The following is a 12334-nucleotide window of genomic DNA, read 5'->3' as shown; positions in this document are numbered from 1 at the left end:
CTTAGCAGTAACTCCAGATTCTCTTTTCCTGATCATGGTCATGCCATGCTGAGAATGGTCTCAGTCAGGCTTCTCAAACTTGAAGAGGGATCCCAGCCTTTCTGGGAAGGCTCATGCATGGCAAATGTTGGCTGCCACGGCACAAAGCCAAGTGCAATCATGTAAGCTCAACTGACAGACCCAGCAAAGTTAGTGTAAGGCTTGTGAACTGCCTTGAATAAACAGGTAACAACTTCTTCAGGCTTTTTTTCTAAGTTTCAATCCTGCACAACTCCCAAGACACTCTTCCTTGGCTCTACAACTCTTAATAAAGGTAATAAAAGGTTTCTATTGCCATCTGCCCAACAGCATGAGCATTTCGCTTGATGAAAGACAAGCTGCAAACTAACCTGGAAATTCCTGTCTTTTTGCGAAGACAGTGAGAAAACTAAGCTAATCAGAAAGCAGACTGAAAGATTCCCTACCTGGCTCTTCCTGGACAACCCTAAAGCAACCCTTAACATGAGCAAAATTCCCTTCGAATAATCGTACTATACACTACGGATGCATCTTCTAAGAGGTGCTGAGTGGGTGATGCGTGCTGTGGATGGAGAGGATGGAGCGCCAACTCTCTAAATGCAAGTCACCGGGAAAAACAGGGCGCCCATGTCAACCCACGCCAGCGTTAATTCAAACGTCCAGAATGTGAAAGGACAGACCAACAAGGGTTCTGTTTCCAGAGCCAGCAAGTACCCTAGGACAGAGAAGAGAAGGCGTTCACACACCCTGGGCAAAAGAACCTACTGAGAAAAAGAAGAATCACAGCAAAGGGACTCTGAGCCGCCTCCACCGAAAAGCAAAGACGGCGAGGTAGAGACACCCCAAGGTGAAGTGACTCAGTATCCTCGAAACAGTGGACGCCAGCGCGCGATCCTCGCCCTCCCCTCCCAGGGTAGGGGGTCAGGGGAAGCTGGGGACGAGATGGCGACAAGGGAGCGTGGGCTTGAAGCCGGAGGAGAGTCGCCCGCTCCCGCTGAGGTCTCCTCCGCGCAGAGCAGGGCGTGTGCGGTGGCCACAGGCCCGGACGGCCCAGACCCTTTCGGCTGCCCCGTGCGGCTCTCACCTTCTCACCTTGTCTGAGTCCGGGTCGGGTTGGCCTGGCACAAGCGGTACAGGAAGGATTTCGGGTCCCGCACAGCGTCTGCCCAGTAGTGAGGAAGTAGGGGCCGCTGACGTTGAATCGGACCCCGTTGGACACGCTCCGGGTCGCTGTGCCAGGGCGTGAGCCCCGCCTTTAAGGGCGGCACAGGCAGCCACCTCAGCCCCGCCCCGAGATCGTCCCGGGCCGGTGGGAGGAACTCTGCAGGAGCTCACAGTGATTCTCCGCCACGATTCCAGTAAGCCCGGCCGCAGCTCCGCTACACCGGAAGGTCCGGCTTTTAACAGTGTCCTCTGCGTTCTCTCCCGCCCACAGGTCCGCCCTTGTAGAACGCCCGCCGCAGCGTCACGTGGCAGGCAGAAGTTCCCACCCGGAAAAGCAGCAGGCTGGGCCCGCTTCCGGCGGGAGTGGAACCGGGTTTGGGGCGCCAACGCTAGAGGGCACTGGCAGCAAACCGCCCCCAACCGCGCCCCCACTCCGTGAGGGGGTCAAAGGAAGAGCCAGGCCAGCAAATCTCTACACTCTACATGCTTTTTATTACAAGACTACTGAGCATACGAGGAAAATTCATCATCTGGTAACTACACCTAAAGCACATATATTTGGGAAAAAAGAAGAGATTCATTAAATTATATGATTAAATCACTGACCCAATAGAAAATTTATATAATAAAGCCAGAAAAAAAGTTGTAAAATATAGTTTACAATAATTATTCACATTCAAGGCTGTACATCAATACATACAACAACGTGGCCCCGAACATGAATTCAATCCAAATAATTCATATATTAGAATTTAAATAACACAGACTGAACTAGAGGCCAACAATAGCCAGCAAATAACCTTATATAAGAATAAAAATACAAAAGTGTATATCCTAATATCATTGCATTGTTTTCATAAGTCTCTTAATTTTTGCTTTGCCTGTACATCACAGTTACAGCTACAGACCAGGTAGAGTTTACGCATGTTCTGACTGCCACCCGCCTGAAAGACGTACTCGTCATTTCTCCTGTTTTATGTTGTGAAGGAACAGCTACAGCAGCTCTAAATACTGTAACAATTAAATTTTGCCAACGTCCAACGTACAGTCATAGTAGAGGCTTTTACCAGCACAATGACCCCTATTTGTAGTCATTCTGCCAGATGGTTAGGCTACGTGGGTTACACGGCTAAAAAAAGGTCTGCCTTTTGTAAAAAGTTCCCTGTACATAGTTTGGTGTTTCTTCATATTGAAGAAATGAGTTGTTATGGGGAAAATTCAGGTACACACATAGGCTCCTTCAGTTGTGCTCACCACAGCCATAGCAACAGATCAAAGTGCTCTTTGTTGGAAACAGCTTCCTCCTCACATCAGTTCTCCACAGGCAGCCTCATCTACAACCCTGCAATTTTGGGCCAGAAGTGGTGGCCCCTCAGAGGCTCTGAAGTGCCTCCAGCCCCAATTCAGGCACTTGCCACGTGTGCTGCGTAAGAAGGGACCCCACCCAGTGAGTCAACATAGGTTCATGTCAGGTTTGAGTTTGAAAATAACTGGGGAAAAGTGTATGACAACATCTTCCAGAACATAGTACCTTCACCGTATTCTCACAGCAGCTGCGCTCTAAAGTCCCAGCAGTGAGCACCCCGGCTCTGTGGACCAGCCAGGCAAGGGTGCTTCAGGCTTCAGAGGAGGGCAAGAAACCAAATTCTGTGCTATTTGGCCATACTCTCTGGTAGAGTGAAGCAGCACTGAACGCGGTGCCTAGAAAAACCTCCTGCATGTTCCCCCGTACAATCAATGGACCCCAACTAAAGTGGAGAAATGAAAAATCCAACCAAATTTAGGTGGTCTGGACTTGCCAAGCCAGGCAATCTGCAATACTGTGGGCAGGGAGTGGGGAAGAGACGGCCTGAAATCTACACCAGCTGGGACAACCACGCCCTACAATGAAAAAGCCAGCCTGGCTGCCGGGCTCTTCTGAACCACTAAGGCCTGAAGCAGGGGCGGGAGCGGGGAGACAAATGCACTCGGAAAACCCAGTCAGCGACGTGGTTTTTTTCAAGTGGAGGCTTTGCTCTGCTACTGATTCCAAATGGCCTAATGTACTTTCTGAGTCTATAAACTTAATTACAAATCACTCACTAAGCATGTGGCAAGGTCAGTTCAACACTTGTTATCTCTGCTGACTGTGCAGATGCAAATTCGGTACCATTGTGGACACAAAGTACAAGATTCTGAAAATACTGCCAAGCGCTTGAAAGCCACAGCAGCAGGGATGGCAGAGAGCTGACATGCAGGCGGAGCCAGGTTCTTGCAACCAAAACAAGGAAACTGGCTCTTGGAAAAAATCGGCCACAAATGGATTGCAGCAATGACATCCTCTTAGCATTTAAATAAAGAGCGGTCTTATTCAGACATTCTTTGGAACACACACAGTTTATCAGAAACTGATTTGTTCAGAATCTGCAGGACACAACTAAGGTGGTTCTGCTACTGGAACTCTGAGCATCTAAACATAAGGTTGAGAGAGAGACAGAAAAATATATTTAAAATGAACAAACTCTTTGACCTCAAAATACCACTTTTAGGCATCTAAGGGGGAAAAAAAGTAAGAAATCAGAAGATTTTAAGGATATTCATCACAGCATTATTTAAATAGTGGAAAAATCAGAAACCGTCTAAATATTTTACAGTAGGGAAATGGTCAGATAAATTATAGTAAATGGACAACTAAACACTACAATTGTTAAAAACGTGTTTCTGAGAAACTCATGACATGGGAAAATGCTTAGAATATCAAGTGAGAAGACGATGCAAACAGCGTGTGTCGGATGTTCCCAATTTAGTTGAAAAAGTGAACAAATGGCGGGGCAGGATGTAGGCCAAAATGCTCACAGTGGTCTTCTCTGGGCGGCGAGCCTACAGCTGATCTTGTCAGAGACAAATGTCAGTTCTGAGTCACCCAGAGCCCTGTGCTGGTGCCTGGGGGTCTGTGCCATGGGACAGTCTCCACAGTTCCTCTGGGGAAGGGCCGCAAATCCCACAGTGTGTCCCAAGAGGGCTGGAGTAGGCGGAGTCCCCAGCGGCTGTGGCATGACCAGCCCCATCTCTCCCAAAACGAATTGTTAACAAGCCTTCCGCAAGTTAAGGCTCCACGTGGTAGCCGTGGTACAGAGCCATTTCACTACGGTGGAGAGGCTTGTGCTCCACGCCAGGATGGCCCACCGCCCTGGCTGCGGCCAAAGAGGGGAGAAAAGAATCCCTCAGAAGCCAGCCCCCAGCTGTGTCCCAGAGAAAGGCAAGGCACCTGGGGCACCTAGGCCGGCAGCGACCACAGCCTCCCTCCCCTTTGTGCCGAGAAGCCACAGAGTGTGGTCCTGACATTCCACCTGTCCTTGCCCACGTGTGGGGAGGCACATGGCCCCAGGTCTATTAAACAGCAGGTGAAATCTTCCTCACCTTGGATAAACCCACAACTGTAATTCCATGTAAGCACGTCTATGTGGACACACGGTACCCCACGTTCCACCGTAGAGTGTAAGGCACCTGCATGCCAGCTGATGGCTCTAAGGATGTGCTGGATAAAACTGGAGTTGACATGAGCAAGCGCAGCGTAAAGAAAGCAAACACACGAGCCTTTAAAAAGGTAAGAGAAAGGGGCTGGGTGAGGAGAAAGGTGACCCACAGAAGGGCTTGGCTGTCATGAGCTCAGGCAATGGCATCATCAACTGTCAGCTGCCAGCTCTGGCTCTGAGCCCCTAGTTCTGTGGCTTTGGAGGTTAAGATGGAGCTTGTCAGTGACGCCCAGGAGGTGGTGGTTCCATCCAGAGGAAGAACACACGGAAGAGTCTCCCCAAGCAGCCCAGCCGAGTGCTCCAATTAAAGCCACGTCCCTGCTCCCCTTGTTTCCCTATAACCAGACGCCCTGAGACGTCTTTCCTGTGCCTGTACGTGCAGTTAGGAGGGTTAGGAAGCCACTGTCCTACACGGAGACACAGGACGTTCTGAGATGGATAAAAGAGCTGATAAGGAGGAGTAAGCCTGAACAGAAATTCCTGAAAGGACCAAGACTCCCCAACACAGCCAAGCCTTTCCAAAAGCCAGCAGGAGGAAAGAGGACTTGACTCCGGCCACAGGCCCAGGGCAACGTACTGGGCCCCAGAGCGTCCTGCTCCCTGGGACACCCCAGGGTAGGTGTGGCCCAGCTCGCCCCAGCTCACGGTGACAGGCTCACGTGCAGCTCACACACAGCAGCAGCCAAGGCCCAGGCAGAAACCACAGGCAGGGCCTGGGGAACATTTCTGCCCCATCCAGGCTCCCATCTGCACTTGCCTAGCTAAAAAGAGCCACTCTCATCATTAGCAGTGTGAAAAGGACACCTTCCCTCTCAGTTTGGACCTGGCCAGGCACACAGGGTCACTGCTGAGTCATCTGTGATTTTGGGGGTAGGAAGCAGGGAGGGTGGACACAGTTGAGTCAGAGGCAGGTCTGTGGGCAGCGATGTCTGCCTCTCCCCCACGGGACTGAGGGCTGCCCTCCAGGGACAACCTGGGCAGGGAGAGGAGGACCCGGACCTGCCAGGTCAGCAGAAGCAGTGTCTGCCTGGGGAGTAGCTAGGCAAAGGACAAATGCATCTGGCCTATCTGTGCTGTACAGCAGGGAAGGCCACCAAAGCATCAAAGGGAAACAGCCCCAAAACCGGCAGAGGAAAGTAGACCAGCAAGCTGGGGTTGAAGTGTCCTGTTCTCGCCTCCTGTGCAACAGCAACTGGCAAAGTCCACTCTTTATGGGGCCAGATGAGCAGGCAGCATGAGAAGGCTGTGAGATTTTTGATGCAGATATGTAGAAACTGAGTGGGCTCTGAGAAGTTTTAGCCACAGCACAAAAGGGGTGTGTGTGATGGTGGTGCCTGCACTCCCTGGTGTGGTCTGCAGGAGACAGAATCACCCTGGGTCTGCTGAGGCCAGGGTTCTCTCAGACCCTACTTCACTGACTGGGGAGGCCTGGACATTTAAACCGTTTAGTAGGTCCTCAGGCCTCTCTCCTCCAGACACAGGTCAGCAGGCCCTCTCTGCTCTGGCTGGATTCTCCAAGGCACCTCCTGGCCCCACCCAGGGCTTGGGGCAGGCCTATCTCATGCAGTGAGCTGGCTGGGTACTAATGGGGCTCACCTCTGACAGTACCGCTCCCAGCATGCGCTCGGCTTCCAGCCCCAGAGACCAACACTGCTAAGTAGGACAAGGGATCCGGAGCCCTCGATGGCACCCTCCACTCGGCAGCCTGCTCCCACACCACTCCAACCCCTCCCGCTCCTCACCACGCGAGTCTGCCTGCCGACACAGCAGGGGCCACAGAAAGCCTGCCACCAGAGCCACCACAGGGATATGCAATGGGCCCAGCCAGGCCTAAGGGCCATACACAGGGAGACGCAAGAAAGGGAGCACATGACAGAAGCACAGAGGCTCCCTCCACAGAGAGGTGCGGCCCCCTGGCAGGGCCGCAGAGGCTCCCTCCCTGGTGAAGAGTTCCAGGACCACAGTGGGAGGGGCAGAAAGAGCCAAACACACCCGGTCCCCTTGGCCACAGCAGGACCAGCACACAGTTGGGGCAGGGTGAGCGCATGGTTCGGACTGATGCTAGGAGAAGCTGGTGACACCAGGTCTGTCCACTAGTCTGGGTGGGACTGGGCTGACGTGCACGGAGCTGGGTCCCCATGGCAACGAGGGCACATGGAGGCCTCCACAGAGCACAGAGAGCAAGCAAAGCGACCCTGAATTCCTTTGTGTTTGTTACTGGTTTTGTTCTTTGTGTGGTTGGGTGTGTTTTTTCTTCTTTTCTTTTAAATAAAAATGCTACAAGGTTTCCGACTCTGCGTTCCCCTTGTGATGGCTGGCAGGTGGTCTGGAAGCGTCCCGGATGGCGGCCAAGCCGCGCTGGGGCAGGTGTCCTGGCAGCGAAGGCAGCCCGGCCGCAGGCCACGTCACTGCACAGCGGCATCTGGGTGGCTCTGGTATCGCTGCCTCCAAACCTCCTGGATCTTCCTGCACCACTTGTGTGCGTTCCCGCTGGGGTCCATCAGATAATACGTCCTGTTAGGCTGCAAAGACAGAAGCCATTTAGTGTTCCCGAAGGAGTCCCACCAAAACCCCCACCCCAACCTGGTGCGTTGCCCGCTACCAGCCATTCCGAGTCCTGGAAGCACGTGGGTGTGGTGGTTCTTCACACAAGCAGAAAGCAAACATGCAGGCTGATGACCACACCCCAGTCACCACCACACTGAAACCAAGCACGGGCGTCTCCTGCCCCTCAGGACTGAGCCGCTAGTGTGGGCATCTGGGATGTCGGAAAGGGCAAGGCAGCTGCCCCATCCCCGCTGCTCCCTCTGGCCAAGGCCTGCGGCTGCTTCCCACGTGCTACAAAGCCCTCCTGTCACCCTGCACACAGGAATCCCTGGGAACAGACTCACCGTGTGCACAAAGAACGTTTTAAAATTCTTGGCCTCTGGTCGAAGTTCTTGTGACCAAGGAATTTCACCTTTCAGGACTTTGTTGACAGGATCCACGTAATATAAATGTGGTCCTTCTGTGAGCAACAACTGTCGTCGTCGTGCGAATAAACCCTGACACCAAAACACACAAAACAGGCCTCAGAGGCCAGTGCTGGCAGCATCTCCTGGAGCCTAGAGGGCTGGGCAGCCCCTCGGAGCTGCTCGGAGCACAGGGCCACCGCCACCACCTGTGCACTCACCGAGGGGCAGGGTACTTCCTGCCCCACCAGGCCCAGTTTCTAAGGTCACAGGGGCTGCAGCTCAGGCCCATCCAGGTCAGGCCCATGGCTCCCCTGGCCCCTCTGCTCTGCCTGGGACAGGAGCCTGCTCTCAGGAACTGGCCTCCACACACCCGCACCAAGGTCCTTGCCTGCGGAGGACACACGGCTAGGAAGAGAGGCCAGGAGCCTGCGCTTGGAAGTGGCCCCATGTGAGCACCTGGAGTTGAATATTTTCTAACCAAGCGTTAAAGCTAACAGTTACTGGTTAGTGTTCTGTCTGATCATACTGAAATGCCTGATCTGACGTTCTACTATAGAAGTAATATGATTTATATTTGAAGAAGGTACAAGATGACCAAATAAATATCTGAGCACATCCACACTCCTGCCTGGCTCCACACAGACCATGTGCTAAGTGCTGGATCCCTTCAATCCATAAAATAAAGAATAACCCTTAAATGGTTTTGAAACACTTCTAAAGCAATGTGAGAACACTGGCTAAGATATCAGACGTGGCCTCTTCAGCTTGATGGAAACCTCACAACGGGCAGCCCCAGGCTCCCAGGAGTGTGCCGAGGTTGCTTGTGTTCGGCCCTAACCACCACGTGTGTGGCTCCACACGGCTTCTCGAGGGGCTCACAGCCTTCCCGAGCTATGAAATCTAGAGATGATGTTTGATGCAAATCAAGAGAGGGAAGGATTCCACACCACCAAGCTGCCCTCCCTTGAGCTGGAGTCGGGGAAGATGCAGGCGTGCGTGCAGAGCATCGGGACCACTGACCACTCACCTTCCGCTTATCCACCGGGCCCATCTTTAGTATTAAATTATTTTCTACAAACTGGTGCCTGTGGAAAGAAACAAGAAAGAGATGCTCCCGTGAAAATCACAAACAGAAATTCTCCACGCTCCTCCTGCCACATGAACTCCTCGTGGCCTTGGCCTTCTCCTCACAGAGTCAGCCTCACTTCGGGATGAGCAGAGACCACCACACGTAACCCAGCACACACGCCACTGCCATGCAGAGCCTTAATGTGTATTTGCAACGGAGCCTGCAGATACCAGACACAGTGCCTGTTGTCCCCTCACTGCCAGTGGCATCCACACAGCAGGGAAAAGGTTGGGGAGGACCGTGCCGCAGAAACGGGCAGGTGACACAGTCATTGCTGCCTTAGCAAAGCTGTGGTGAGGCGCAGAACTGCCTCCTGAAAGGCGGCTGCCCGTGGAGTCAACAGCTGGATGAGATGATCACCCTCAAGTTACCCCGCAAGCTGGGGCCCCCGATTCAGTGCTCAGGACCCGCAGAGTAGTTTATCATCACAAAGCCCTGAAAGACCCAAGTCGGACTTGCCGTAAGAACATCTCCTCTGGCTTTTCCATCATAGTAAAACACTTTTATTCAGAGATGGCAGAAATTCAAAGAGCAACTTTCAAATACAGGCTTTGATTCGATACACCTTATGAGCAAGCACGCCTCACTTTTGATTCCTGAGACTTCACAGATTTTTGTTTTTAAAGACAAAGTCTTGCTCGGTCACCCAGGTTGGAAAGCAGTGGTGCCACCACAGCTCACTGTAGCCTCGATCTCCTGCGCCCAAGCCGTTTTCCCACCTCAGCCTCCCAAATAGCTGGGACCACAGGCACACATCACCATGCCCAGCTAATCTTTTTTTCTTTTTTTTATGAGACGGGGTCTTGCTAATGTTGCCCAGGCTGGCCTTGAACTCCTGGGCTCAAGCAATCCTCCTGCCTCAGCCTCCCACAGTGCTGGGATTAGAGGTATGAGCCACTACACCTGGCCAAGGTATTAATTTATTTATTGATTGATTGCTTGAGATAGGGTCTCACTCTGTCACCCAGGCTGCAGTGCAGTGGTGAGATCTCGGCTCACTGCACCCTCTGCCTTCGGGTTCAAGAGATTCTCCCACCTCAGCCTCCTGAGTAGCTGGAGCTACAGATGCATGCCACCATGCCAAGCTAATTTTTTTTTTTTGAGACACAGTCTTGCTCTGTTGCTCCCAGGCTGGAGCGCAGTGGTGCGATCTTGGCTCACTGCAAGCTCCGCCTCCCGGGTTCACACCATTCTCCTGCCTTAGTCTCCCGAGTAGCGTGGGACTACAGGCACCTGCCGCCATGCCCAGCTAATTTTTTTTGTATCTTTAGTAGAGACAGGGTTTCACCGTGTTAGCCAGGATGGTCTCGACCTCCTGACCTCGTGATCCACCTGCCTCGGCCTCCCAAAGTGCTGAGATTAAAAGTGTGAGCCACTGTGCTCGCCAGGCTAACTTTTCTGTATTTTTAGTAGAGATGGGGTTTCACCCTGTTGGCCAGACTGATCTCGAATTCCTGTCCTCAAGTAATCTGCCTGCCTCAGCCTCCCAAAGGGCTGGGATTACAGGCATCAGACACGGCACCTGGCCCCAAGATACTATTTTAATGCCTGCAGTTTACCTCTTTTGGTTAAAGCTAACAGTTACTGGTTTGTGTTCTGTTTGCTCTTACTGAAATTCCTGATCTGAGGTTCTACTATAGAAATAATGCATGTGTGTGGTTGTTTTTGTTTTTTTTTTTTGAAACAGAGTCTTGCTCTGTCACCCAGGCTAGAGTGCAGTGGCACGCCATCTTGGCTCACTGCAACCTCTGCCTCCCAGGTTCAAGTGATCGATTCTCCTGCCTCAGCCTCCCAAGTAGCTAGGACTACAGGTGCGCACCACCACGCCCAGCTAATTTTTTGTATTTTTAGCAGAGACGGGGTTTCACCATGTTAGCCAGGATGGTCTCAATCTCCTGACCTTGTGATCCTCCTGCCTAGGCCTCCCAAAGTGTTGGGATTACAGGCGTGAGCCACCACGCCCGGCTAATAATATGTTTTATATTTGAAGAAGGCATAAGACGATCAAATAAATATCCGAGCACATCCACATGCCTGCCTGGCTGCACACAGGGCCAATAGCACTTGTAAGAAGACCTGACTGGCCAAGCTGGGGGCACAGCATCCTCCCCCAGGGCTTACCCAGCCCTACCTCTGACCCACCTAGACCTGGGCAGAGGTGCCCAGGCCTGCACCAAGAGGGAGGACCCAGGGCCTGGCCTCACACACACCCTATCCTGTGAGTTTGAAGCAAGAGGAGTGTACGGCATGTGGGCAAGTGCAACCCTCCTCTCACACCAGGGACTTCACCATCAAACACACACAACGTGGGGATTAAAACAAAGAGAAACAAATCAAGAAGGGTCCTGAAAAGGACATGTGATGAGGAAGACCCGATCCACCACAGCACAGAAAGCACAGAGCACAGAAATGCCTGGAGGGACCACAGAGCCGGCGGGAAGCCACTCTGACAGACAGGCCTGTGACCAGGAAACAGCGCAGAGGAATAACAAAGGGAAATTCATAATAAACTACACCGGGGCAGGCAGTGTGGGAGGGACAGGGTCCCTTTGAGCCCAGGCTGGTCAGAGCTCTTGCAGGCGGATGAGGACGGAGAAAGCCCCATGGCCTCTCCCATCCTCAGCTTTCACCACACGCCAGCAAGTGCCAGAACAGGTGATGAGATACATGGTTTAAAGTATCAACTCCAAGGAGAGAAAAACCACAAGAACACAGCAGCCCATCCCTGCAAACTGTGTGGGAGGGGCCGCCTTCCTTGCTGAGAGTGAGAGCAGCCGCCCAGCATTGAGCTGCGGGAGCCACGGCAAGAGGACAAAGCCACCTCCACCTAAAAAACCACCAGGACCACAGTTGGGGTGGGAAAGGATTTCCAGATCCAGCCGCCGTGGGCCTCCACCTGCACCCCACAGCAAATTCACAGTGCCACGAGAGGCTTGGAACTCAACAGAAAACTTAGCAAAATGGCACCAACTAAAAATTCCCAGAAGAGGAATTCAAGTGACACAAGAAACTCTCAATGGCCCTAAACGAAGAAACTGAGCTGGGCTGCTCTGCCCTGATCAGCTGGGCATGCCACAGGCATGGGCGTGCAGGAGTGATGCTCCCGCTCGGCACCTGCAGCCTGGGGAGGACTCACTGAGGAAGTGATTCGGAAATAGGACTGAGAAGTAGCCTTGCTTCCAGAAATCCATCCTGAGAAAAAAAAAAGGGCACAGGCAAGGAGCCCAGAGGCACTCCCAGCAGTGTCACCCATGCCAGGGACACTGAAGCTCCAGAGCGGCTCAGCGACAGAACACGCCAGCACCTTGGGGAGGCAGGCAAGGGCCCCACAGGCAGGCGCCACCCACCCCTGCGCCAGCATCACCTGCGAGAGACAATGAAATGGACAACATCCATTCCCCGGTGGCCCAGGGTGCGTGGACAGAGACTGCGGGCAAAGCTCCACTGGTGGCATCGAGAGCAGAGCGTGTGTTCAGCGGATTAACCCCCCAGCTCACAATAGGAAACAGCCCCTTGCTGTCACCTACTTGGAAGTTTCCGTACTTCTAGGAATC

At 52.8% G+C, this 12334-nt stretch overlaps 1 protein-coding gene across 1 annotated transcript in view; it reads right to left on the bottom strand.

Moving 5' to 3' along the window:
- Positions 1–6893: 6893 nt before the first annotated feature.
- The window catches only part of PDPK1 (3-phosphoinositide dependent protein kinase 1), a 52303-nt gene continuing 46862 nt past the window's right edge, over positions 6894–12334 (bottom strand). The window contains 3 exon segments of the mRNA XM_011982641.1: positions 6894–7219; positions 7589–7741; positions 8679–8736. Coding sequence (XP_011838031.1) covers positions 7103–7219; positions 7589–7741; positions 8679–8736 — 328 coding nt within the window. The 3' untranslated portion in view covers positions 6894–7102.

Source organism: Mandrillus leucophaeus, unplaced genomic scaffold, assembly GCF_000951045.1.
Source record: "Mandrillus leucophaeus isolate KB7577 unplaced genomic scaffold, Mleu.le_1.0 Scaffold240, whole genome shotgun sequence".
NCBI lineage: Eukaryota > Metazoa > Chordata > Mammalia > Primates > Cercopithecidae > Mandrillus > Mandrillus leucophaeus.
Note: the sequence above shows the minus strand (reverse complement) of the source record. Positions and strands in the feature narration are given on the sequence as shown.